Here is a 27,278-nt window from a genome sequence, read left to right on the forward strand (position 1 = left end):
ACATCGTTCCAAACCGAACAGTTGACACGTTTTCATTTTGAAACAAAATGTTTCGATTTTTTTCAGAAATTTGGGGTGGGTTTTTCCCCCCGAAAATGAACAAGTCAGTGAAACTGACGCCAAGCTGTGGAACGTTTCATGCTCGCTGACCATGTCCTTGTCTCCAAAAGAAGTTTTGGCCTAAAAATTTCACCCAGCCGTCGTTGAAACTCAGTCAACAGCCTTTTGGATGCCCGAGGCGTATCCTGGTAACCTACTAATGCAATGTGGCTAGTGGCTTCATTTTTAATCTTATTTGTTATTATTATTATTATACTTGTTCATCGTTTCATAGAATTTAAGGCCAGATCGTCTAGCCTGGCCCATCTGTTATATTTCACCCAGATGTCCCCTATTAAGCCCAAATTCCAGTTGGCTCAACACACCCCGGAGGTTTTTAAGACCAGGTTGGACCAGCCGCCATCAGGGATGGTCCAGGCTTACTTGGTCCTGCCTCAGCACAGGGGCTGGATTTAACGACTTGACAAGGTTCCATCCAGCCCTGCAATGCTGTAATGTCAGTCCTCAGGGAACTAAACTGTGGGCCCCACAGGCAGAGAACAGGAGAGACCCCGGTTCCTGCAGTGCCCGAGCCCCCTGCAATGGCACGGCAGGAATTGATGAGGTGAGAAAATGTTGGCCGGGAGGGGGGCACTGCCCCAGCTTTTGGAGGTGTTTCCAGCTGGGCGGTTGGCTTGTTGTGAACACAGGCGCACTTTTTGCAAACTTCAGATCCAGGTTTGGATTCCACCCCCTCTTCCCTCTCTCCTCGCCGCCCAGCCAGAATTCAGGCACGTTTCATTGAGGGCAGGGGGAGGCAACCTATGGCACATGGGCCGAAGACGGCACGTAAGCTGATTTTCAGTGGCACTCACACTGCCCGGGTCCTGGCCACCGCTCCGGGGGGCTCTGCATTTTAATTTAATTTTAAATGAAGCTTCTTAAACATTTTAAAAACCTTATTTACTTTACATACAACAGTAGTTCAGTTATATATTATAGACTTATAGAAAGAGAGCTTCTAAGAACGTTAAAATGTATTACCGGCACACGGAACCTTAAATTAGAGTGAATAAATGAAGACTCGGCCCAGCACTTCTGAAGGGTTGCTGATCCCTGATTTAGGGTAATGAGGCAGCAAGTGTGAAAAATCGGGACGGGGTGGGGGGTAATAGGAGCCTATATAAGACAAAGCTCCAAATATCGGGACTGTCCCTATAAAATCGGGACATCTGGTCACCCTAGTTTCATTGGAGCTGAAGAAATCGTGCAGGGAGCAGGGACGTGGTCAGGGTTTGACGAGGATGGACTTCTGGAGGCCGGTGAGGACAAGAAGCTGCTGACTTCAGCAGCAGTGTTGAGGGCCAGCAGGGCAAGAAGACATGGATTAGCTTCAGAACCAAATACGGGAGAACCTCAGAGTCACGAACACCTCGGGCTTGGAGCTTGTTCGTCACTCTGAGCAAAACGTTCCGGCTGCTCTTTCAAAACTTTGCAACTGAACATTGACTTAGCACAGCTTAGAAACTTTGCTATGCAGAAGATGCTTTTAAAATGCTGCCTTCCCTTTATTTTTTCAGTAGTTTACGTTTAATTCAGTACTGCGATTGCATCCTTCCAGTTCCAACTGAGGTGTGTGGGTAACTGGTCACTTCATAACTCTGGTGTTTGTAACTCTGAGGTTCGTTCTACTGTAAAACCTTTGCAGGGGAGTGAGGCTAAAGCAGGCACAGCCCAAGCCACAAATCCGAGGTATTTAGGTACCTAGGAGGATTTTCAAAAGCAACAAGGTGCCTAAAACACATTGAAATCAATGGGTTTCAGGTGCCTGATCAATCGGCAGAAGAATTTGCTCTGTTGGTCTGACACCAGGTCAGAATTTCAACGGGGCGGGAGGGACTCTCAACTGGCTGGATGCAGCCACATTGCTTCCCCCGTGCATTGCTCAGCAGACAGAACTGGGGCTGAGAATCCAACCCGAAACATTGAAGAGTCAAACTATCTCTCTCTATATGTACTAAGCACATGAAAAGAGCCGGATCCCTCGGCCAGCATCCTCGGCTTTCAACACCCACACGCGTCCTTCACCAGGCTGGTGGCGCTCAGTGTTTATAATGCGGCCACGTCTTGAGGACCTTGCGGATGGGCTGCCCGGGAGAAATGGTGTTGCTGACGTCCCCGTGAGCCATGAGGAGGTAGTCAGAAGACAAGTAGCCATTCTCAACAGCGAAGTGGAGCAGGTGCTTCAAAGCTATCCAGGCCGCTGCGTTGGGAGACCTTCCTGAAAGAGACCAGGAAGGGATTTGGCTCAGAGAACCTGCCCGGCTTCACCTCCTGGGGGCTGACTCGGGACAGGCCCCAGGAATCAATATAATTTTTTCTGAGCAGGTGCCCAGGAGGGAGATGGGGAAGATAGACCGTGGAGACCTGCACAAGGCTGCTGCGCATCGGCTTGGGTTCACTTCACCCAGAGGCCAGTGAACTATAAGAAGTGTAATCACCAGCCAGCTCCTCCATCCCACTCACCCACCCCCCACAAGTGATGCAGGGGGCTATGCACGGGTCATGGGGAGGAGGTCTGGAGCGCAGGACAGGCACCAGGCTGACGGAAGGGACCAAGCAGGCAGACATCCTGGGAGCCTTTAAGAAAGCTGCCCTCACCCCAGCGATGTCCTGTCCCTTTTGGCTTGTGGCTCTCTGTGTTTGTACAGCACCTTGCACAATGGGTGGAGTTCACCTCTCATGCGTTAGGCCTGATGCTGTCTCCCAGCACAGGGCTGAACTTGACCTACGGTTGGGAGATCCTCAGATCAAAAGCTCTGCCCCCCTCCACCATCAATTCCTGTAAAATGCCCAGATCGATTCAACAAAATCTCCATAGTCCAACTTTTGCAGTGACCCCTATCGCCGAGTCTTGGAGCCAGGGGAAAACGGGAGCCAAGAAAGTTGCTTACCTGTAAAGTCACCGATAAAGGCAATGCCCAGAGAGATGTCATTGTAACCATAAGTGTGGGCACCTTCTGTATTCCAGCCTCTGCCTTCGTACACCTTCCCATCCTCACCAATCAGGAAGCTGCAGGGATGGGAAAGGAAATGGTTCTAATCCAAAATTTGCCATCAGTTCTCCAGCTGAGGTTTCTACCCTAAGGCTGCCTAGAGAGCCGGACTCTAACTGCCATTCGTTTTAACCAGAATTGTACCTGTATCCCGCCGCCACCTGTCACCCTGCTATCACTGGGATCCAAACAGCAAAAGCAGGTTTGGAACGTTGCAGCTTAAATCCACAGCACAGGCAGATTTCTGGGTAAGGATCGGAAAAGCAGAGCCGGGCGAAAGTTTCTGAACAAGTTTCTGAACATTTTGTGAATAGAAACGTCATCATTTTCATAGAAATGCGGGGGGACTTTCTACCTACCCTAGCGCTGCTGGGAATTTTGCTGACGGTTGAGATATTTTGACACTATTTTGAAATTCTGAAATGTCAACAAAAAATTTAAAAAAGTTGGATAAGTCCCACGAATTGTCGTTTGTTTGCATTCCACAGCTCTGCAGGGTGGAACATTCATTTTCTTTGCAAGTGTTTTCTGGATGGGAGGGGGGATCTTTATTCTTGAGGGTAGCTCCAAAGCTTTTGTTAAATAACAAAAACCTTAAATGGGTTTAGTCCTTTGTTATAGATTCATGGTGATTAGTTAAAAAAAATAAGACCAACATTCCCCAAGTTGGAAGCCTCCAGTAGCTTATTTAGCTGCCTAAACATGGACTTAGATGCCTAATTCTAGGCTTTCAGATTTGAAAACATTGGCTCATGTTATTCAGATTTCTCCTGCTTTTTCTTCATCTCTTGACCAGAATCAGCCTGAGTGAAAAGCAAAAGCTACCGCATGAAGCTGGTTATGTGCATTAGCTACACTACTGAGCATGTGCGAATCGGCGCTACCTTAGAGCCTGATCCTGCAAAGGCTTGAAGCATGTGCGTGACTTCATGCGCATGAGTAATCGCTTGATGCTAGTGCACATGCGCACGTTTCCCCTGGATCGGGGCCCAGAGAATGTGCTTTTGCCTCTTACTTGTAGGCAATGTTGCACCAGCCTTTGTTCATGTGGAAATGCTGGATATTCGTCATTTGCTGGTTGCATTCAGCACCCGTTTTGCAGCTGCTGCCGGCCGTGTGGAGGATAATGACGTATCCAGTCTGCACTGCCTTGAGAGGCGAAGAGCAGTTGGCGGGTTGGCCGCCCCATTTGCCTGGGGTGACAATGTGAAGACAGAGAAACCCTGGAGGGAGAGAGAGAAAGATGAACCAAAGGGATGCGGCCGCCATCAGCCTCAGGCTGCGTCACTGCCTGGCCCGGCAGCGCTCTCTGAACACCCCGGCACGCTGTAGCCAGATAGTTTCCATGTCCCCCTGATAATCCTGTCTTGGGGCCTCTGTGTGGAACCCATGTGTAAATGCTGAGTGGCCCAAGTACCAATTCCTGGGATTCAGTCTTGCAGGTTCCTTTGCTTCCTCCAATTCCCTCATATAAAACCCCGCTGTAAATTACTGACATTTCAGTGACTGTCACTACCAAAAAGTTTAAGACCCCCCCTAATAGCCTTCCTAACTGCTACATTCTGGGCAGCTTCTCCTTTGTATAACTTTGTGCCACGTACCCGGCTGACCAGACCTGCATTGCTACATTACTATTCTTGCTTTAGATGAGGAGAAACTGAGGGCGGTGAAGTGACTTGGTCTCGGTCAAACACCGAGAAACTGGTAGAGACAAAAACAGAACCCATTTCTGCTGGCTCCCACTCCACCGCTCTGCCTGCCCATGCCAAGTAACTGAAAGAACTGTGGGTAAGATAAACCCTGGACTCACCCCAGGAGACAGCGCACAGAGCACAGAGGAACACCGCCAGCCTGAACATCCTGTGGAGCCTTCAGTTAAAATCTCCAAGCAAGAAGCACGACAAGGACCTGGGAACAAATATTGTACTTTACACCAGGAGAAAAAAATGTCTAGTGCTCCAAGGAGCAAAATCAATGCAGGGAAAGAAACTGACAAACGATCAAGTCCAAAACACAGAGCCACGTTGTCGGCGGCGTGGCTGGATGGACATCAGCGGAGTTACACCAGGGATGGATTTCCCTCTCTTGTGTTTCACTCCTGATCGTAACCTAGAATTCGGGTGTGCATGGAGAGGCAGCTCAAGGCCCAGGCTTCACTGCCACCTTCCAAACAGGGCTTGAGTGATGCAAGGACCTTCTGCCCACTGGGAGAATCCCCCTCCCTGCCCCCCCGCCCGAGTTCCCAAGCCAATGCAAGTGATTATAGCTAGTGATAATAATGCTGATGTTTGTGATTTGCTGTAGGGACCAGAGGTACCTACGGGCATCCAAAGACATAAGACGTGACAAACATTCATGGCAACAGGACCTAGATATATTCCTAGGGCTAGAGAAGAAAACAACTCTATCAACCCAACAGCCTTCCTGTGGGCAACCAACCAACCCACAGGCCGACCTCCGTGAGGGTGGAAACAAACATCTCTTCAGTCTGGCTTGGCAGGATGCTGAGAATGCACCAGGACACAGCTTGGAATGCTAGTTATTACTGGTATTATGGTAGCACCCACAGGCTCCAGCTATCATCAGGAACCTGCTGTGCTAGGAGCTGGTCAAACCCATAGGAAAACACAGTCCCTGCCCTTGGGCCCTGCTTTATAAAGGTATTTAGGGGTTCTCAGCTCCACATTGCGACACCTCCTTGACTTCGGAGCCTCTGCCTTGCTTTCAACAGCCCGTCAAAAACATTAGAAAAACAATTTGGGGGAAATTTGCACAATGTCAAAGTTGTTTGTGTTCAGCGGAGCCCAACTTCCTGATTCTCTGGCTCATCCTCCCAGCGCTGCCTTATTTCATTCCTTCCTGCTGGTGACTCAGGCACTCCCCGCCCAGTCGTTACCATGGCATGGCAGCACCCTGCTATTTGTAACGCGTTTATCCTCCCCACCGCATCGCGAGGCCGGACAGGGCTGTTAGCTCCATTGCCCAGAAGAGGAAGTGAGGCCCAGAAAGACTAAGTGACTTGCCCCGGGTCATGCAGTAAATCTGTGTCAGAGCAGGGTGCTGGACTATGGTCCTCTGAGTCCTAGGCTTCCCCTCTAACCATTGCACTCTCCTTCCTAGCCAGCTCCCAAAAGCAACCCACACCCCCGTCTGATAGCAGCTCCTAGGCAGGGAGCCGAGGGGGGGTGGGTCTCCATAAGCCACTTCCCACAGGTACCACCCCTGCAGCTCCCGGGAACTGCGGCCAATGGACGCTGCGGAGTCAGTACTCGGGGTGGGGGCAGCACGTGGAGACACACCCCTAAGCTGCCTTAGCCCCACTGCACTGCCAGTGATGGCGGTAGCTGCCGGGGACTTCCATGTCAACCAATCGGCATTTTATGACCCAAAAAAATTTTCAAAAAATTCTGGCCCAGTTCTACCCCTGTTCTCAGGAGACTCTGCCTTGGTTCAAACACCAGTTCCAGTCCTCCAGAGCAGAGTTCTCACCACGAGACCCGGCCAGCAGTCTGACGCTTACAGGGCATGAGCCTGTGTTCTGGGGGGTTTGCGGCACCCCAGAGAAAATCCTGAAGGCCAGAGTAAATAGGCAGCCAGAGGCATTTGCAGTGGGGAGATGACCCTGACTCCCATGGGCTCGAGTCCCTGGAAATTTGGGCCTTCACTATGTTCTTAAACACCTGCAGCAACTTTCTGACTCTCAGCAAGGTAGACAGAGGACTCAGTAGCTGGTGCAATTGTAACCAGCTGTACTTAGGCGGACTGCAGGGAATGAGCCCTTGTGAGCGGCAGAGTTCAAAGCAGGAGACACTGCAGCTTCGGCGAAAGGGAAGGGATAGCAACCGCTGGCTCCTAAGTTCTTACCCGCACCGGCCACTAGAGGGGACAGAGGCCTCCCTCTGGCATGGGTTATTACACAGATATACCACAGGTCAGGAGCCCGTGCCCGCTGCAGGCTGAACGGCTCCATCACTTGCAACAGCAACCCTGAGGCTTGGACAGAAAGGGTGGGGTGGAAATGCCGAAGCAAAACGAAGAGCAAGGGAGCAGCGAAAAAGCATCTAGTATTTACCTGGGTCTCACTCGAACTCCCCGAGTCTTCATTCTGCAGGCACAGAGGGACGTGTCTCTTTTTATTGGCTGCGGACGTGAGGGAGAAAAGAGATGTTGAAACAGCCCTGGAAGGAAAAAGGCCCTTGGCCGGGAAATTGTGCGTTGTGATTCAAGAGAGAAGGGTGAGAGCTGGCAAGTGCACACGTCTCGAAACACCAGCTTTGACGTGGGCGTGGGCCATGATGTCACGGAACGGAGGACACAAGGGGGTTTTCTGTCTGGAAAAGTAACAATGAAATGCCAGTCGGTGCAAGGAGCTATATTTATCCTTGAAAAAAACGGGATATTTGGGAAGCTTTTATGAGAAAAACTCCTTCAAAAACAAGAAGAAAAATTCTGTTATTTTGCCTGCTCAATAAAAGCATTCCTGAGGGAGTGTAAGAAAACACTGGGAGATTCGGTAGCATCAGGAAACAAAGAAATTCTAATGGTCTCTGGATCTTCATAAGCCTTTTAGTGCAATTGGTCTTTAGAAACACTCCCAGATACAGTCACTTTTACCCAACGGCACTTTCCAAAGATTTGAGATTCTCCAGCACGTTTCATCCATTTTGGCCAAGGTAACACCACCGAGTGGGGGCTCAGACCATCGTTAATTAAGGTTCCCATCACTGCCCCCTTCTGGGGAATCCCCATTTTACAGGTTTGCGGTCACAAATCTAGCTCTGAGCTGGGCTCAGGCTCGTGGCCCAGAGTAAAAGACTCCAGGGTTGATTCCTGGCTCACTGGCGGAGCTTTAAGCCGCTCGCTGATCCCACCAGTTCGGCCCCCGGCCAGTCTCTTGGTACAGAACCCAGCAGTCTGAGGGCTGCTCTAAACTGCACTGACTGCCCACTAACGCAGCCAGAGATCACTGAGGCGCAGGGGTGCCCTGGCCACACACCCTTTTCCTCAGCACTGGCAGCCAGGACGAGGTTAACATAGGTGACACCAGGAGAGTTCCTGGAGGCAGGGCGAATCCTCCACTGGTGGGACCTGGCCCCTCCTGCTCAAGGACAGAGAGGGCTCCACTGGGCTCGGGTGGCCAGACATCCCGATATGATCGGGACCGTCCCAGTATTAGGGGGGTTGTCTTATATAGGACCCTATTTCCCCCTCCCCCACCCAATTTTTCACACTTGCTCTCTGGTCACCTACATTGGGCTCTTGTGTAAGGGAGGCCAAAGGGGCTCGGGATAAGCCCTCTGGGCCCGGATCAAAGGACCTGCATAAGTGAGAAGCGTTCACGTTTCCCTCATGAGTCACGCTGCGCTCAGCGCATCAGGCCCCGTGCAAAGCTCTGGAGAGAGGCCCTCTGCCAAGCCCAGCCGTGGCTGCATTTCACCACCAGGCGGCAGCGGAAACTTACATGAGTTGCCTTCTCCAACAGGCTGGCACCAGCCACCCCCGAGTCTGTCCTGCGTCAGTCCCGTCCCGTTCGTACCACTGCACTGGGAAATGAGCTGGACTCAGAGCCAGGGCTGGGGCCTAGGCTGAAACAGCAGCTGTGTCTCCAGCAACGTTTTCCCCCCCTTGCCGTCATGTTCTTCTCAGTGGCCATTGGATAATTGGTTAAAAGCAGCACTTCACACAACAGGACTAAAGGCAGAAGGAGGAGAAAGAGGGGGGCTGTATAATAATCCACAGGCTGTTCATGGTACGTCTGCCCAGCACACTGACCCTGGGCCTGTGGACAGGGTGTTTCTAAACCCTCACTCCAGCATCCGCCCTGCGCTGTAAACTTGGGTTTCCAATTGCTGGACCCGGGTCTGTGCAGCTGTGTCCACACTCCACCGCGCAGCCCTCACGACTCAGGTCTGCACTTCAGTTGTGTCCACCCTGCCGAGTGACAGGGCTCGGACTCCAGTCACAGCCGGGCTCGGGCTCCGACCCACCCCCTGGCGGGTCCAAGGACCCTGGCTCCTGAGTCCTCGCTGATCCAAGACTGATTTGTGTTTGGACAGAAGTAGGACTTGGGCTCAAACCAGAGTCAGAGCCTGGCCTGAGTGTGCCATGTAGACATGGCCAGTGGTGAGAGGCAGTTTAAGGGAAGCATTCACCAAGGGGCCCTGGCCTGGTCCTGCGCGGTGGATAAACAGAGGCCTTCAGACTCCAGGGCCAGACCGCCAGCACCGTGCAGCAGCCGGGAGTTCATTTTCCAAATAACGTGGGAAAAGACCCCCGGACGGCAAGCGTGGGATTGTTCCCAGAAGGATTCCTGCGGCCCAGGGCCCAGGGCGGGGTTATTTCTGAAGAGCGCTTTTCTTTGTGCTTGTTAAGGATGCTGTTGGTGTGAAACACTTACAATAGGAACAAGCTACAGAGCTAACCGAGACGCACGCGGGAGGCAATTCCGATTTGCCGTGGTGTCAAAACCGGGGGGTGTCTCCTGTTTGCCTAGAAATGTCTTGTAACCCGCTTGCTCCGCGTCCACCTTGGGACGGTTTCTCCATTGTTTGAGTAAGTGGATGAAGACAAATCAGATCCTAAAAGAGAAGTGGATAAATTAATGGAGGTTAAGTCCATAAATGGCTATTAGCCAGGATGGGTGAGGAATGGTGTCCCTAGCCTCTGTTTGTCAGAGGGTGGAGATGGACCGCAGGAGAGAGATCACTTGATCATTGCCTGTTAGGTTCACTCCATCTGGGGCACCTGGCATTGGCCGCTGTCGGAAGACAGGATATTGGGCTGGATGGACCTTTGGTCTGACCCACTATGGCCGTTCTTATGTTCTTAGGATGGGACTGGTGTCCTGACCACATCTATTAGGGAGGACAATCGTTTGGGTTTGAGGCAGGGGTTGGTATGTGCGTTGGCTTCAGGCTAAGCAGAGACAGCAGCAAGCTGATGGGGCGAGCGAAGGACCAGCCCCAGGTGCCCCCAGAGCTCAGTGCCGCAGGGGCATTCCAACACTCTCCAGGAAGGAGCTCAAACGACCCATTGAGGAGGAACTGGCGAACTCCTTGCAGGCCAGTGTGGTCCAGCAGCTTCATGGCAGGGTGGAGGGGTGGATGGCGGCATTGCTTCACCTAGGGTCGAGCAGCATGGCTCCGTTGGCATCGAGTTACACCAGCTCAGCACCTGACCCAAAGACCAGGGGCTAGCATCTGCTCCCAGTGTCACTGGTGTCACTCCAGAGTCACTCTGCTTAAGTTAGTGTGTTTATTCTGGATTTACAATGATGTAAATGAGAGTAGAATTTACCCTTTGCCTGCACTGGGGATGTCGCAGGCCTGATTTGCACCCATGCAAGTGAGATGAGACTCACGCTCTGAAAGGCCACACTATGCACCCTTTTCTACCCCTGGAGGGACCTCTCCAAACCCACAAGGAGCTTCCGGCCCAGTTCTGCCCAGGGCTGAACATGCTGCAGCCCTACTGATTTCAAGGCACTCAACACCCTACAGGATTGGGCCCTCTGTTGCCGTAGGCAGGGTAAGGGATGGCGGGTCTGACTCTCTGTAGCCCAGCACCTCACACGGTCAAAGCGGGACTGAAACCTTATCAGGCAGTGGTGAAGTGGGCCTGGGGTCTCTGCGATTTATTGACCTGATCCAAACACCACTGAAGGTTGGGAAAAATCTGAATCCATGTTTGCATCCAAGCTGCACACCCCCTGACTGACAGCCGAGGCTTTATGACACCCTGGCAAGCCATGGCACTGTTATAAGGCCCATTTTATAGGTGGGGAAACTGAGGCATGGAGCCATTAAAGTGACTTGCTCAGAAGCAGCACAGAAAACCAGAGCCAGGTGTAGAAACCAGCTGTTCTGAGGCTCAGGTCTGTGACCTTAACCACAGAACCACCCTTCCCTCCACAGCTGTGCACTCCCATAGCATGGAGTGAAGGAAGAGAGTGTCTTCCTGACCCTACCTGGGTCTCTGTTCATGCCCTGAAGCATGAGGGCTGGTGATCCACATTTTTTATTCCAGCAGATGCTGGTCTCATGATTCTGGTGGACATCGGATCCATTTCCGAATGGGGCGAGGCGACATTCCTCAATGGTCCCCTGTGGCAATGAACGTCACGGGATAATTGCGCAGTGTGTAAAAGACTCATCTCCTGGTGTTTATTTTTATCATCTGCTAATTTCATCAGCTTCCCGCTAAGGGACGTGTGTGTGTGTGTTGTTCTGCTGCCACGTAGGCTGGGGGTGGGGGCCTGAGCCTTTTTCTACTCTGCACTGAAGGAAGCAAGAATGGTGACAAGACATAACGAGGGCCTGATTCTGAGTTACACCCCCGTAAGGCACTGCAGCAGGAAAAAAGAGCCTTAAAGTGGCTGGAACCTCCCTTGGGCAGGGGGCCTCAGCAGCCCACCCTGCTCACTGCCGCTGGCCTGGGGACGGAATCAGGGCTGTGGCCTGGGAGAACCGTCGCACAACTTAGATCAGCATTAAGGCTGCTCTAACTGACCCGAGGAGCCAGGCAGGGCCTTGGGCCAAAGCTAATCCCCCCACACACACATCCTGCCCCAAGGGCTGGAACCAGGTAGCAGATTTGGGTCCCCAGCGCGCTGTTCACCTCAGATCGGAAGCCCGGAGTGGCCAGAGCAGTGACGGTGATGGGGTGGAGGCTACACGAGGAGGAGCTTGGAATAGGCTGAAAGCTGAAGGTTACCTCAGGGGACGGACGCATGCAGCCAGCCGGCCTTTCCCCTGACACTCGTCAGCCCCTGGGCTCCAGGTGTACCCGCAGGGCCGGGTGCTCCTCTGACACCTGTGCCTCTCCTTCGCCCCCATGAAGTTCATGCATCTTATGCCATGTCAGACAGTGTCAAAAGCCTGAGAGAAATCCATGTCTACAGCTTCCCCTAGGCCGGTCACCCTGTCAAAGGAGCAAACGTAGGCAGGCGTGGGCTGATCTGTCCTTGCTAAATCCAGGCTGCCTGCTCCTTGGCACCACAAACGGATTGTCTAATACCGCACTGGGCTCCTAAGTACCGGCACAATCCACGATACGCTTCCCTTGAAGGCTCATCCTGGTTCTAGCACGGTATTTGCCACTCCCCGTTGCGACACTCCTGCGTCCCAGAACACGCTCGCTGTCTCTCGGGTACGCCAGGCTGATCGCTGCAAAGTTGGGCCCTCTGGGCATGTGTGTTTCGATGGATTCTTACGGCCCGGGGGAAATCATAGAACCACAGGGTTAGAAGGGACCGCAAGGGCCATCAGGTCTAAGCCCCTATCAGTGACATCCATGGGGCTACATCAATGTATCCCAGCTGAGAATCAGGCCCCCTCGATTCCCAGCCCAGTGGAACTGTCCGTTCCAACCTCCGGCATAAGATAAGGCACAGAACTGACCCAGGGATCCCGACACGGAGCCTGATCCTTTGTAGTTGAACTAGAGGGTGCGTGTACATCTAAAGGTGTCTGCATCCTCTGGGGAAGGCGCCAAGATGACCCTGATGTTCTCCCCACATTCCCCCTTGTCCTCCCCCCCAACACACACACATACCTCGACCTACCTTATCTGGGGGGTGGTCTTCCACCCCGCTCCCGTACTGAGGTATCTTCTCCCAGCATCCAAACAGGGGACTCGCACGGGAGGAGGTGGAGGTAACAGGCCTGTCTGCGTCTCCCCACCTGCCCAAAGAATTAACCCCCTCCGGGCCTGCTGCAGCGAAGCGGAGCTGCGAGGGAGGGGAAATGGCTGGGGTGGGGAGGGGAAGGCTTCCAAAACATGGAGCATTTCGTTGCGTCTCTGAACCTAATCTGCAGGGGCCTGACTTTTCAGAGGCACTCGGAGCAGTGGGTGCCCAGCGCACCTTTGAAACCCAGGCCCAAAGCTTTACGAGTGCTCCCTACGAGCGCTCTACCCAGAGGAGTTCTGGGTCGTCAGCACCCTGAGGAGTAACTGTCTGGTGCGGGTCGGTGGCCATACAAGGTCGCAGGACGGGTAGCTCCCTTGTCTTGTTGCTTTCAAGGTGGCAAAGTCTACTCCGTGCCGGTCCAGAATCGGCGCCCCGTGGGGCTGGAAGGGACCTCGAGAGGTTTGCTGGCCGAGCCGATCAACCTAGATCAGCCCTGACAGAGGACTGTCCAACCCGTCCTGAAAAACCTCCAGTGATGGGGATTCCGCCCCTTGGTCTCCTGGTCCTTACGCTAGTGTGAGTGGCTCTTGCTGCGCATCCGGCCTGCTCCTCAGACTGACAACATAAAGGCGCTGGCATGCCTGTCAAAGCCTCTGCCTAGGGCAGGGGGGTGGCCTGGTGGGTAAGGTGTTGGCCTCGGTCTGTGGACACCAGGTTCTATTCCCAAACCTGTCACAGGCAAATCACTCCATCTCGCTGGGCCTCAGTTTCCTGTGAAATGGAGTCCCCAGGGGAGGTTGTGAGGCTAAGGACTGTGAGGGTGCAGCTAGTCTGGGGAAGGTGGAGCCCCATAAGAAATTAAACGAAGCCGGCCTGCATTCCTGGAAAGAGTCACCTTGGCTGAAACCACCTCTCATTCGGGAAGCAGTTATTTCAAACCCGCCGGGCAGCGTTCCGCACCCTTCTAGATTCGGCAGACCCCTTCCTGCCCCTCCTCGGGGGTCCTGGGCCCCACTGGGGAATGCTGCGCCACCAGAATGTGGACGGTCGGGTTTTAACGAGGCCTCGTTTGGACAGCCCCCCGGGGCAGTGGTGCGGGAGACGTAATCCCTGTGCCCAGTGCCCCAGCAGCGCTGGGAACCCCCCTCCGGCCCAGCACGGGAGATAACAGCCAATCTCAGGGCTGCCCAGAGGATTCAGCGGGCCTGGGGCAAAGCAATTTCGGGGGCCCCTTCTATAAAAAAAAGTTGCAATCCTATAGAATACGATATTCTCATGGGGCCCCTCTGGGGCCTGGGGCAAATTGCCCCACTTCCCCCACACACACACACGCACCCCGGGCAGCCCTGGCCAATCTGCAAACCTCAGGGCGAGTTACACCGAGCAAAGGGTGCAGGACCGAGCCCCTCCCCTGGCAAATGAGATACTGGGCTTAGGTTCAGCCCTGGGTTATGCCAATGCGACCCCCGGTACTGGGTCCCTGGCAGGAATGGTGGGGAGGCTCCCGCGGCAGCAGGGGACAGTGAAGAACGAAGCATGCGTGGCACAGAGCAGGCTGGAGAGGGGACAACTGCGTGCATCTCCCCCCTCCCCTTGGCCCAGCTCCTCTGCCTTCCCACCCCACAGGCACGAACGCTGCCCTCTCCCAGCCCAGCATCAGCCCTCAATGAGGCAGGGGCGGAAAGACTGTCTGGCCCAGGAGGTGAATGCTCCTGGTGCCCAGCCGGCCTTGAACCTTGCACTGGGGTCAGTGCATCCCCACCTTGCCTTTCCTGCACTGGGAGCGGGAGCCGGGCTGGAGAACCGCTGACCTAGCCCAGGAGCAGCTGTGATTCAGCAGGGCCCCGCCTGCCTCCGATGGCTCAGGAGGCAGCGTGATTGTCTTTCCCCACCATGTCGGTCTAACAGCCCGGGATGACGCAACGCGGCTCCATCGCCGGGAGTCCTGTAGGGATGCAACGGTCTGGTTCCATTAGCACACGTCCGATTGTGTCAGCCTCCCGAAACTTCTCCTTTCTGGTTGCTCCTCGGCCACACCGTGGGGGAACAGCCTCGTCGGGCCAGTGGGGGAGAAGGCGCCGGACGCCCCAACTGCGGGACCTCGGTTGTGTATAGGCCTCGGGCCGTCCTCTCTGCCCCGCGTGGGGCAGGGGGGAAGGTTTGCCAAAGGGTTCATCGCCGTGGGGGCTGAGCTCTTTGGAAAACCTGACCCCACCCCAGTGGGCTTCTCTTCGCAGTGTTCGCTCGAGTGTCTCCCCCACCCGACTCCCATCCACACCCCAACACGGCTTCACTCCAGCCTGGCAGTGCCTTGAACCTGAGCTGGCCAACCCGGCAGGGGGAGCAGGCCGCAGCTAACTCCACTGCGAAGCCAGAGCCGAAAACCCCTTCCCCCCGGCTAATCAGTCTGAAGCAGTGAGGCTGCCTGGCCACTCCCCAGGTGCTATGGAACTTCTCACTTGAGCGGCTGTGTCAAAGGCGGGTGCAGGCTGCTTAGCTGGTAGCAGGTGGATCTTCTTAAGAGCCGGGCAGCAGGGGAGGATAAAAACTCGGCTGTTTGCTTCCCAACAGGGGAGTGGTTCTGCTTTAGCAGGGCTTTGCTGAGAGCGGCTTTCTCCAGCCCATCCCTGCAGGCTATGCAATTGGGCTGGTGGTATTTAAGGTTATGATTGGGATTAATAAGGCCAGGCAATTCACATAACCTAGAAGGGTGTTTCTGTAGCTCTTCTCAGAAGCAGGCTAAGCCATTGTGCTGCCAGGAGCTGGAAGGCAGCTCTGATCTCAGTAACCACAGGGCTGCAACGGCCTTTTTCTTTGGCTGCAAAGCAGAGATTCTTAGGGGAGCCTAGTTCAGGGTTGATTCTTTCCAGAATAAAAGGTCCAGGAAGGTTTTTTACTCTCTAGACTTGCAGAAAAAAAGAGCACAGGACAGCCAGGAGCACAAACAGCTGGCAGACGAAAGGGCGACGTTGATTTCCAAGCATGAGAGTCAGGCACCACTGAAGCTCAGGGGCCAAGCTAGCCCAAGCTCACAGGAAGCAGCCCGCGCTGTGCTTAGATGGAGATAGCATTTACTCCAGGCTGGTGTACCGAGGGGGTGACATTTTGCCCTGTTGGCGTTCTTCCCCGTGGGCTTGCTTTGGGGTAATCTCCCCTACTCAGGAGGAAGCCAGGTCCATCGTATGCAGCCTAAACACACTAACACTACAGGCTGCACGTAGCAAATTCTTTCTACCAGGGCCGGGATTTTCCACATTACAAGAAAAGGCACAAACTTTTCCCCCAGCCGACCTTTCAGCTTAGATGAAGGGCGCAGGGAATCCCTAGGGGAGCGTGAGACAGGTGGGGGGCTGCAGGAGGCTGCGCTGAGCGGAACCCAAGGTGCTGGTCTGCAGAGCCCTCCGAGATTTAAAGGTGCAGGCCCTAGGAAATAAACGCACCTGGTGTTACGTAGCTAAACACACACACAGGCTGCATGGTAAGAACGGCCAGAGCTGCCCCAAAGCCTGTAAATGACATTGCTGCGGAGGGGGAGCGGAGATGTGGAGAATTTGCCCTTGTCCCTTCCATCTTGGTGCCCTTAAAACAAGCTGCGGCCTTTGGACATACAGACAGAATGATGTGGTAGGCGGGCAAGGCGTTTTGCCAAAAAAAATTGGGATGTAAAAGGGCTTTTTGGAGGAAAAAGGGCAGAAATGTTCATGGGGGGGGAATTGCATTTTTGTCAATTTGAGGGGGTTTGTTTACAAAAACTAATAGATTTCAATTTTGAACTGAGGGCGCAGGGGGGAGCAGATCAGTTTTCAGTTTTTCAACAAAAATCCAAAAACTTTCCATGGAAAATTTAAACACACACAAAATTTGGGCTCTGTTGAAATTTGTAGGGAGGAGAAATGAGGATCATTTCCCTAGCAGCTGTGCGTGAAAGCTGAGGAGTAGCTTCATTATTAGCCTGTGATCCGGGATAGAATCAGCCGAGATAGAAACCAGCTTTTAGTCCACGCCCAGTAACCATGGCAGATTTGCTTCCTTGGAAGACTGATAGGAATTCAGAGCACTCCTGCGTCTAACCCCTTCCCTTGTCGGTTTAGATTAAGGCTTTGGGACTGTGTTGTTCTATGTTTGTGCAGCACCTAACACAATGGGACGCTATTCGCAATTAGCCTCCAGGCACTGCCATACGAAACGGGATTCAGCATAATGTTATCTCTGATACCGACTCCCTGCGTGGCCTTGAGCAAGTTCCTTATCCTTTCTGCTCACACATGGCTGCCATGCAGGGGTGTTTTGAGGATGTGGAATATGAGTGTGTCACGGGGTCCCCAGGCGATGCTCTGGAACTGCTCCCCACCAAGCCAGGCAGGACTTTGGGGAGCCTCCTCTCCCTTGGAGCAGACTGTCTGCAGGGCAGGAGGCTCACACGGCTTCACCTCCTGGGTCTCTCCTTGGAGCATTCAGCATCCTCTGCCCCTCCGTGCGCTTCCCCCAGCGAGTCCACCCAGGTGGGGTCCTGGGGAAGCCACAGGGTCCTGCACCCCCACTTCACAGTCAGACGTGACTCTCAGCCAGCCAGTAAAACAGAAGGTTTATTTAGATGACAGGAACACAGTCCAAGACAGGTCTTGCCAGTACAGACAACAAGACCCCCCTTAGTTAGGTCCATCTGGGGCCCCAGGGAGGACACAGCCCCGCTGGGAGGCCCGAGCCTCCTCGGGGCTCCCCTTCATCTTCCAGCCAGCTTCCAAAAACTACCCAACCCCCCTCCAGCCCCTCCTCTCTGGGCTCTGTGTCTTTCCCGGGGCCAGGAGGTCCCCTGATCTCTTTGTTCACCTTTAGCATCCCCTTGCAGGGGAGGAAGGGCCTGGCCATTAGTTGCCAGGTGACAGAGGGTCGGCCAGAGATGAGGCCCCCCCACAGTATTCAGAGGGAACATTAAAACCATCCCACTTCGTCACAGAGTGCAACTCTTAAAATCATGGGAGCCATTCTCGAGTTTTCTGAACAAATGACTTGTTGGCAGAGACAGGAGGGGGAAATGTGGGTTGAAACAAACAAGGCCGGATCCTCAGCTAGTGCAAGCCATGAAATTCCACGGAAGTCAATGGGCCTCCATCCATGTGCATCAGCGGAGAGTCTGGCCCCGATTACTGCCCGACGCTGCAGCAGTAGCTCTGGCATGTGGGGATGAGGGTGACTTTACATCCTGGTTTCTGCAGGGACACCCAACTCGCAGACAAGTTACCTGACCGGAGTTTGGCTTTTACAGTGCAAAGAGACAGTTCCACGACTTGTGCACCTCACTGGCACTTAAATGGTGCACATGTGATCTGCATAGGGGGCATTTCGCCACCTGAGTGGAAGTTTCAGAGGAACCTGTGGGATTTAGGTGTCCAAACCCCATTAATTCTGTTAGGCTCCTTTGACAATCCCAGTCAGAATGACTTACACCCCCTATTCTGCAAAGATTTATGTGCCTGCTTAATGTATGCAGGTGCTTAACTCAAAGTCGGTGAGTAGCTCTGTTGAGTTCAGTGGGTCTGCACATGTGCCTGAACCTTTGCAGGATCTCAGTCTCTGCCTTGCAGATGAGCTGCTGAGTTTATATCATATGCTATTAATGAAATTAACTCCTCAGAGCTTATTTTTCTTCTGAAATAATGCAGCCACTCAAAGCAGATGAAGCAGGGTCTTGGGCGGGGTAAAGCCATTCAGCTCTTTCCAAAGTGAAATAAAGAGCTGGGCTTATTGTTCTGCAGATGTGGTTTTAGAAAGCAGTGCAAGCTGAGAACAAGACGCCCAGAATGTTACCGGATTCTTTCAAATCCCGACCAGGTTGGAATTTCCCTCAAAGGGTGCAAGCAATCACATTCAGCTCTCAGTAGGGATAATCACATCCAGCATACCTCAGATGTCAAAACCCGCTCTGAAGAAAGCTGGAGCAACCTGTTGAGCAAGAGTAAGGTTAGTGAGGGGCCGTTTTATGGCATTCTCAGACTTTGCTTCAGAGTTGTTGCTTCTGGTACCTTTTGTGGCAAGTTTCTTAACAGGAATTGTCAGAAAGCTGGTCAGTTGCAGCATCCCGCTCAGCCTTGGGAAATTGTAACTGTTCTGAGTTTTTTAGATGCAAAAGATTTGCATGGTCGTGGCCAGAATGTATTTCTTAAGGAGAGAGCTAACCAAGAGAGGTCCTTTCATGGATGCATAGCTACACCTGGAGCACCTAGGCATTTCCAGCCAGGTATTTTTAAAAATGGCAAGTGATTTGGGATGCCTGTTTTCTAGGACCTGATTTTTAGAGGTGCTGAGCACCTGTAGCTCCCGCTGACTTCAGTTAGAACTGGAGGAGTGCAGTCCCAGGCCTAATGTCTCGCCCTGGGATCTGAAAACCAGATGCACCCAAAATCAGCAGCATCTGGAAAATGCCAGACCAGTGGGTCCATCTAGCCCAATAGCCTGTCTCTGTCAGTGGCCAGCACCAGCTGCTTCAGGAAAAGGTGCAAGAAATGTTGCAGTAATGGGTTAACCTACCCCTAGGGAAGTTTTCTTCCTGACCCCATTAGTTAGAGGTTGGTTTATGCTCTGAAGCATGAGGGTGTATTTCCCTTTCAACGCTCTTGATTACTTTTTATCCCTTACTGTTATAATTCTGAATATTCTCATTATCCAGATAACAGTCCAATCCTTTCTGGAATTCCTTCAACAGTGACCTCTGTAATAAGGGAATTCTGCACCCGTTAGAGGGCTGTAAGTGCTACATCCATAGAATGCATACAGTGTGGTACAGACTAATATGTATGTATTTGAATGGGGAGTTTTGCTTAACACCAGAAGATGGGAAATGGATCAATGAAACCTAAAGACCCTCACTTCTAATAGGCAATTTCACTTTAACAGTGTGCCTGTGATTTCTCCTTCTGTTTTTGTCTTGTTTTAAAGACTAGCCTCTACCAGGAGAACAATATTTTTGTTAGTTTCACAGGTGAATGCTTAAGACAACCGCAACATTCTTCTATGCACGGGCTGCATTGTAAAGGGTATGGGCCAGATCCTCAGCCAGTGTAAATCAGTGCTGGTCCAGAGACAGCAGTAGAGTTAGGATGAAGGACTGTGTCACTCTACATAAGTTCTTCGGGGAAGGGAGAATGTTTCCGTATCTATTCGCGAAATTCTCATTGAGGCCTGGATCTTGAGTTGGTACTTCCATAATGGTTCATTGTCAAATGAGGAGGACAGATCAAGGGAGGTCCCTTGTCAATATCCTCATTAATGTCTTGGGTGATGGAGTGGAGAGTATACTTACAAATCTGCAGATGACACCACGCTGGGAGGGGTTGCAAGCACTTTGGAGGACAGGGTTAGAATTCAAAACAATCCTGCTGAATTGGAGAATTGGTCTGAAATGAATAAAAACAAGTGCAAAGTCCTTCGCTTAAGAAGGAAAAATCAAACGCAGCCATTCCAAATGGGGGAAACCGTCTGGGCAGCAGTGCTGCAGAAAAGGATCTGGGGGATTACAGTGAATCACAAACTGGATATGAGTCAACAGTGTGATGCTATTGCAAAAAAGACAAATGTCGTGCTGGGATGTATTAACAAGAGGGTCATAAGACCCAGGAGGTCACTGTTGCGCTTTGCTCACCACTGGTGAGGCCTCAGCCGGAGTCCTGTGTCTAATGCTCCAGAAAGACACGAACAAACTGGAAAGTCCAGATGTGAGCAACAAAAATGTGTCAGAGGTCTAGGAAACGTGACCTCTGAGGAAAGGCCAGAAGAACTGGGGAACGCTAGCTAGAGAAGAGAAGGTTGAAGGACACATGATAACACTCTTCCAGTATTTAAATGGTTGCTTTAAAGAGGACAATGATCAATTATTCTCCATGTCCAATGAGGGTAGGACAAGAAGAAATCAGCTTAGTTTGCAGCAGGAATGATTCAGGTTAGATGTTAGGAAAAGCTTTCCAACAGCAAGGCTAGCTAAGCACTGGAACAGGGCACCTCGGGAGGTCATGGAATTCCCATCCCTGGAAGTTTTTAAAAACAAGTTAGCTAAACACCTGGCAGGGACGGTCTAGGGTATATTTAATCCTGCCTCGGCCTGGGAAGATGGACTAGGCGACCTCTTGAGCTCCCTTGCTGCTCTTCATTTCTAGGATTTGATGATTCAATCATGCAAATAACCAGCAGAGTAATTAATCATCTTTAATCCTAATAAAACCAGCAGGACTTGCCACTATGGAGTTCTGTGTCCCCACAAAACTTTTCTTTCACCTGTTTCTCTTTTAAATAGTTTCCCTTTAGCATTTTACTACATTAAAATGAAGAACATCAGAATGGCCAGGCTGGGTCAGATCAGTTGTCCAGCTGGCCCAGTATCCTGCCTGCTGTGAGTGGCTAGCGCCAGATGCTTCAGAGGGAATGAATAGAACAGGGCAATTTGGATTGATCCATCCCCTCTTGTCAAGTTCCAGCAGTCAGAGGTTTAGGGACACCCAGTGCGTAGGGTCACGTCCCTGCCCATCTTGGCTAATAACCATTGATGGATCTATCCTCCATGAACTTATCTACTTCTCTTTTGAACCCTGTTATACTTTTTGGCCTTCGCAACATCCCCTGGCAATGAGTTCCACAGGTTGACTGTGGGTTGCGTGAAGAAATACTTCTTTTTGTTTGCTTGAAACCTGCTGCCTATTAATTTCGTTGTGTGACCCCTAGTTTGTGAAGGGGTGAATAACACTTCCTTACTCACGCTCTCTACACCAGTCATGTTATCATAAACCTCTATCATATCCCCCCTTAGTCATCTCTTTTCACAGGTGAACAGTCCCAGTCTTTTTCACCTCTCTTCATATGGAAGCTGGTCCATACCCCTGATCATTTTGGTTGCCCTTCTCTGCACCTTTTCCAATTCTAACATTGCTTTTTTGAGATGGGGCGGCCAGAACTGCAGGCAATGTTCACGATGTGGGCGTCCCATGGATTTAGATAGTGGCATTATGATATTTTCTGTACTATTATGTATCCCTTTGCTATTGGTTCCTAACATTCTGTTTGCTTTTTGACTGGAGGCAGTTCTTGGGGGAAAGGCACAGGGTGAGGGTCAGGAGATCTGAGTTCAATCCTAGCTCCACCGCAGACGCCAAGTGGGACCTCGGACAAGTCAATTGATCTCTCTGTGCCTCAGTTTCCCCTCAGTACAAAGGAGATAATAACCCATCCTTTGTCTGTCTTCATTGCGTGAGATCTCTGTGGCAGGGCCTGTCTTGTTCTATCAAGTGAGTGCCCAGCAGCATGAATCGTAGCTAGAGAGCTCTGAGGGCCAGATCCAGGAAAGTATTTAGGCTCCTGATTTCTGAGCCTTAGGTGCTAGCATAATAAATCGTAATCATGTAATTAAAGCCCTCGTCTAATGAATGCGGGTGCAGCTGCCAGGGGGAGTGTGGACAGTGCTGTCTGTCTAGACAGATTCAATGGCTGCTGATAAATCACATATTCAGATCTGAGCCGGGGCTGTTGCTGCTCATTAGTTACATGATGTGGGGGGGGTCGTTATTTACGGTGCGGTTTCTCAGGAAGCGCTAATGTGGCTGAGAGGAGAATTACTTCTGCATTTCTGGGGCCATTGCTGGTATTAGGGAACAGCCTAATGCTGTGGGTGAATGCAGGGCCCTCCAGCACGGGGTGTCTGGGAAAGCCTGCGGGAACGAGGGCTGAGCATCCCCTTAACCCAGGCCTGGACCCCGCGAGGGTGAATTTCACTCACAGTGAATTATAAAGAGGCCTCGGAGCCTTTTCCATCCCCAGTTCCCCTTCTGTGTCCATAGACAATAGCCAGGAATCACTTCCCCCACCCCTGCAGTGCAGCCCCCTCCCAGGTCACGCACATCCGCTGCTCACCGCCCGCAGGCCTAGGCCAGGAAGCAAAGGAGGATAGTGTCCCCCAGCAAAAGTGCAGGGGACTTTTAGCCAGGCAGAATGTAACTCCACACTGGCCATTGGACTTTCTGGGACATGCTGCTACTGAGTCAATTCAACCTGGGTAACACGTATTTCCAGTAGCCACAATGTAATGTTGGTGCCAGGGGGGTGGGCCATTTCTCCGCATCCAGGGAACCCAGGGAGACCCCAGGGCTGCCCTTTCTCTTTGCTGCAGTCTGCAGGGTGAGTGTGTACCAAGAAATCCACACTGAGTATAAACCTGATCGGTCAGGAGCACTTCCTCCCGGACAAGGGGCTACTGCGCAGGCTCGGTATGTCGGGGAGCGGGACCGCTGGCGGAGCCAAAGGGATTCCCAGCCACTCAGCAGGGATTCAAACCTAAATAGACGAGGTTTGCCCAGGGAGATTCCTTTTCATGGGTGCAAGTTTTCCCCATTACTACACCTCAGCCTGGAGATATTTTGCTCATTATATTTCTCACTGTGGGTGACTCCTCGCACCTTGAAGTCAGTGGAGTTCAGTGGGGCCAGAATTTCACCCTATGCCATTAGATTCTTGGGTTGGATACATGCCACATCGTGTCCATTCTTATACCTTGCAATGGACCTGTCTGATGGTTTTCACGTGTTATTCCCCATCATGGACATGCTGTGTATGTTTCGCCCATGACATTCCCGTTCATAGATGTACCTAGGACAGATCCTCAGCTGACATCAACCAAGCTGGACATTTTCCCTCAGCGGGGATCTACCCTTATGTGTTTTGCCCGTTTTATTCCTTTGCACAGACACACGTTTTGTCCATTGTTACACCTTGTCATGGATACATTATATGTTTTGATTATTGTAAATTTTGCCATTGATACAGATGTTCTGCCCATGGACCCCGGTGATGGATATGTGCGTGACAGCCTTGTACGAGATGTAGTATGAAAACGAGATCGATTTCAATATGTTTCATTATCTTACGTCTTTTGCTGAAATGTGCCTCGTTCTCCACCCACTCTCTCTTCTACAGACAGATAGATGCACCCCCACACACACACACACATAAATGGCTCTCGGTTTCCTCTGCTTCTGGGATTTTGAAAGCAGAAACTCCCTCCCTCGCCCCAGAAAGCTGAAGCCCCACCGTGCTGGACCAGAGGGCTTTAGAAAAACAGACCAACTCTGAGAGCCCTGCCAGGGGGCACCAGCTGGCACATGGCACCAGTCTCCCGGGAAAACACAAATCAAAGGCAAAAAACTTGGAGAACTTTACAGCAAAACTTTATTGTCTCATGGCCGAATCATCAGACCCCCGCGAGGGGGAATCTCAGCAGCTTTGAGCTACTGTCTGGATGAGTTTGGCCCCAGCCTCAGACTTGGGCAGCCTGAGTTTAGTGCTGGTGCTGCTGCCCTCCCTCTCCCTGGTGGATGTGCTCATGGGTGGCGATGGTCACCCTGGAGATCAGGACCATGAACTCCCCAAAGCTGAGCTGCTGGTCTCTGTTTTTGTCCAGTTCTTTGAACAGGCTATCGATGGACGCGTGGTCCTTTTGTTTCTGTAGGAAAAGAGAGGAGGGGGCAAGGGGCGTTAGTTGCAGCGGGCTCCTTGCGGCACGAGACGTGATGAGGACACAGGAAGCTCTCCACCCGACAGCCCCACCAGGACCCTCAGGCACCAGTCTGGAGAATGAGCAAGAGGGACCAGAGGGCTAAGCCAGGCTGGCCTTGCCTATGGTCTGAGGGCCAGGCGCCCTTCAGGGACCATGCAGCCCAGTGCTGAGGGTGCAGGAGTGGGAGCCTATTCCTGCCTGCTTTGCCTTTCGGTTTCCCCCGGGGATGATGCTCCCTCTCCCTTTGGTAAAGTACAGCTGCAAACCACTGTAGCACAGCTGGGCGTTTCCCACCCCACCAGCCAACTGGGTCCTTAAACTCTGAGCACCTCTTGCCCTTCCCCTGATGGGCTCACTCCTGATTACAGACTGGAATGGCTCTGCCTGGGTCTCAAGGGAGAAGGATCACATAACAGCCTCGCTCTTCTAATCGTTAGATTTCGAGGTGCTTTACAAAGGAAGCCAGTATCATTTTCCCCCGTGGGAAACTGAGGCACAGAGCAAGCAGGGACTTGCCCAAGGTCACCAGCAGAGCTAGGAGGTGAACCGAGGTCTCCTGAGCCCCATCCAGTGCCCTTCCCATGAGGCTGTATCACAGCTGGGGGGGGACATGCCAGCTTGCCAAGGGGCAGGAGCCACCAGGGCTGCTGCAACACAGAGCACACGGTGGGTGTGATCACGCTGAAGAGGTGTGTAGAAAAGGAGTTTGGAATACACTGGGGGAGGGGAAGGGGATAGACAGCAGAAGTAAATACAATAGGGAGCACAGGAGTGGTTATCTACTGCCATGCTGGCATCAAATGGTTCCTGGTGCCCTATCGTTCCCAAGAAGCCCTTTCAAGGTGTGCAGATACCACAGTGAGGAGGGCTTGCTAAGCCGAGATAGACTCTCTGCAACAAAACGGCACCTATTTGTCTGTTGTGAGACAGCTGCAAAGCAAAACACTCTGCTTTTTTACATTCCCAAATTCAACCGCCTTAGACCCTATGGCACATGTACCGGATCTCGCCGGATTCCTTTGCAAAACTGCAGTCAGCTAAGGAAAGTCAAACACCGGGGAACTGGGGTGAACAGAGAGAGGAGGTGAAAGGATCTGAGCCCCCCGTTCCAGACCAAGAATTGCCCCCACCCTGTTCTAGTTAAATTCAGTCTCTAGGCACATTCCGCTTTCCAGAACATGGGCCAGACCCTCGGCTACCCTATGTCAATGTTGCTCCATTCTTTGCAGAGGAAGATCTGGCCCTGCAGAGTACGAGTCAAGCTGCTCTGATTTCACTCACCTTCAGGAAGTTCACAAGGTGCTTGTCAATCAGTTGCTTCAGCTCCCCCTTGGTCAGGGTGTCGAAATGCCCGACGCGTACCGAATATTGGTGGAAAATGTTGATGATTGTCTCAATGGCATTTTCCAGCTGAGAAAGATCCCCCTTGATCGTTTGCTGGGTAGACTGAAAGGGAAACCGTTGGGCTGAATTTTAGAGGAGTCCAACTGGAAGAAACCTTAATGGACCTGATTTTCAGGCAGTGCTGAGCAGCCACCCTCTGAAAATCAAGTGCTCTTAAAATGCCTCACGCTGGGCGGTCAAAAATTGAGGCTCCCGAAATAGCTCACTGCCAAGATGCATCCAAAATTAGACACATGCAAACTCAACCGGCAAGACAGCATTACCAATGAACCAAAGCAGCCAAGCTAGGTCTGAAAGTGCTTCCAGATACTGCAACGGTTCGCTGCATTCAGGAGTCACCCTCACAGATAAGGCAGGAAGAAATAGGCTGCTAAGGCTCCGTCTATATGCAGGAAATGTCCTCACCATTCCCCTTAAGCTACACGCTTTAAAAGAGAATATTAGCATGAGACATAGGAAATTCAGGTAACCTGTTACACTGGGACTCACCAGACTCATTTTGTGCAAGGGAAGAGCGAGGAAGAACCAAGAGCAAGAAAGAAGGTGGAATGAAGAGGGGCAGGAGGGTGGCCCCTTTTATAGTCTGTCCAGCGTTCTGCTCCGTCCCTCACTTGCGAAACGCTTCTATCTCACCTGATTGCAGTACAGCGCCGTTACGCACCCAGGCATTGCCTAAGGTTTTCGTGCAGTTCCTTAAATGGAATTCCTGTGGCTTTTTCTGCAACTTCAGATGCTTGGAGCTTGGCACACCAGTCAGTGGTGTTGTTCAGAGAGCTCAGAGCTGAGTCTCAGGGCTGTGGACCCCCCACCCCCCTTCGGCCACCACCTCTTCCCGATTGTGACTAAATGTTGCAACAGTTGATTCGGCCTGTGTTCTCCCTCTTTCCGAAGGCACCAAAGAGCAGGGGAGGGGGGCATTGGATGTTGAGTGTAGGTCTAAGTAATGGGTCGACTTTGGTCCCCTGCAATTTCTTGGGACCCTGTTATTCAGTTTTCACACAAGCATGAGGTGTTAGTGGAACTGCCTGTGAATGCAGAGAGGTGCATGCCTGGGTCCCCTGCAAGTGTTCAGTATTTAGATTTCAGCAGCACTTCGATCCCCAGCAGAGCTCAGGGCCCTATTGTGCCAGACGCTGCACAGACGCACAGCGAGAGACAGACCCTCCTCCGAAGAGCTCACAGTCTAGCTAGACAAAGGGGGGGAGGACAAACAGAGGGGAGGTGACGGCCCAAGGTGGCCCGCCAGGCCACTGGCAGAGTTTGGAACAGGACTCAGTTCCCCTGAGTCCCCTCCCACTGGACCAGGCTGACCCCCATCACTGGGGAATCTTGTCTCTATCTCTAGGCTGGGGAAGAAGATGCCCAAAGTATTGGAGCGACCGCAGGCGGGTGGGACAGTCTGTGTGTGCATTTATTCTTGCTAATGACACGGCTGGGTTGGCAGCCGTCCCCCACCCCCCGATACCAGCCCTGGGACTCCCTCGCTGACTGGGGCTGAGGCCAATGTCCAGGGGGCATTTTACGAGCCAGGCTGGAGGTGCCTGGCGTGGTGTCATCGAGCCGGGGAATTGTCAAGTCTTTTCTATCCCCATTAAAGCGCCCTGTCCTGCAGCCTTCC

At 52.3% G+C, this 27,278-nt stretch overlaps 2 protein-coding genes across 2 annotated transcripts; both read right to left on the bottom strand.

Annotated features, from left to right (window-relative positions):
* Window positions 1-1,178: 1,178 nt before the first annotated feature.
* Window positions 1,179-7,287, bottom strand: LOC123352104 (peptidoglycan recognition protein 3-like). Its single transcript, XM_044991847.1, has 5 exons — window positions 7,168-7,287; window positions 4,906-5,003; window positions 4,111-4,318; window positions 2,994-3,112; window positions 1,179-2,320 (listed from the first exon to the last, which is right to left on the bottom strand). The coding sequence occupies exons 2-5, from the start codon at window positions 4,952-4,954 to the stop codon at window positions 2,142-2,144; spliced, it is 555 nt and encodes a 184-aa protein (XP_044847782.1). The 5' UTR covers window positions 4,955-5,003; window positions 7,168-7,287; the 3' UTR covers window positions 1,179-2,141.
* A 16,624-nt stretch (window positions 7,288-23,911) lies between these two features.
* LOC123351990 (protein S100-A12-like) lies at window positions 23,912-26,286 on the bottom strand. The gene is made up of 3 exons (XM_044991674.1): window positions 26,150-26,286; window positions 25,538-25,702; window positions 23,912-24,202 (listed from the first exon to the last, which is right to left on the bottom strand). Exons 1-3 carry the CDS (start codon window positions 26,156-26,158, stop codon window positions 24,038-24,040), a joined length of 339 nt encoding a protein of 112 aa, XP_044847609.1. The 5' UTR covers window positions 26,159-26,286; the 3' UTR covers window positions 23,912-24,037.
* Between the last annotated feature and the right edge of the window lie 992 nt (window positions 26,287-27,278).

The sequence above is a fragment of the Mauremys mutica genome, chromosome 17, assembly GCF_020497125.1.
Source record: "Mauremys mutica isolate MM-2020 ecotype Southern chromosome 17, ASM2049712v1, whole genome shotgun sequence".
Taxonomy (NCBI): domain Eukaryota; kingdom Metazoa; phylum Chordata; order Testudines; family Geoemydidae; genus Mauremys; species Mauremys mutica.

What these genes read in the sequence shown, in the direction of transcription:
- LOC123351990 (XM_044991674.1), bottom strand. An exon ending in ACCTTGTGAACTTCCTGAAG is followed by an intron (nt 24,203 to 25,537) that starts GTGAGTGAAATC and finishes CTTTTCCTACAG; the next exon opens with AAACAAAAGGACCACGCGTC.
- LOC123352104 (XM_044991847.1), bottom strand. Translation starts at nt 4,954, where the DNA reads ATGTTCAGGCTGGCGGTGTTCCTCTGTGCTCTGTGCGCTGTCTCCTGG. An exon ending in TCTGTGCGCTGTCTCCTGGG is followed by an intron (nt 4,319 to 4,905) that starts GTGAGTCCAGGG and finishes CTCTCCCTCCAG; the next exon opens with GGTTTCTCTGTCTTCACATT. An exon ending in CTTTATCGGTGACTTTACAG is followed by an intron (nt 2,321 to 2,993) that starts GTAAGCAACTTT and finishes GGTCTCTTTCAG; the next exon opens with GAAGGTCTCCCAACGCAGCG.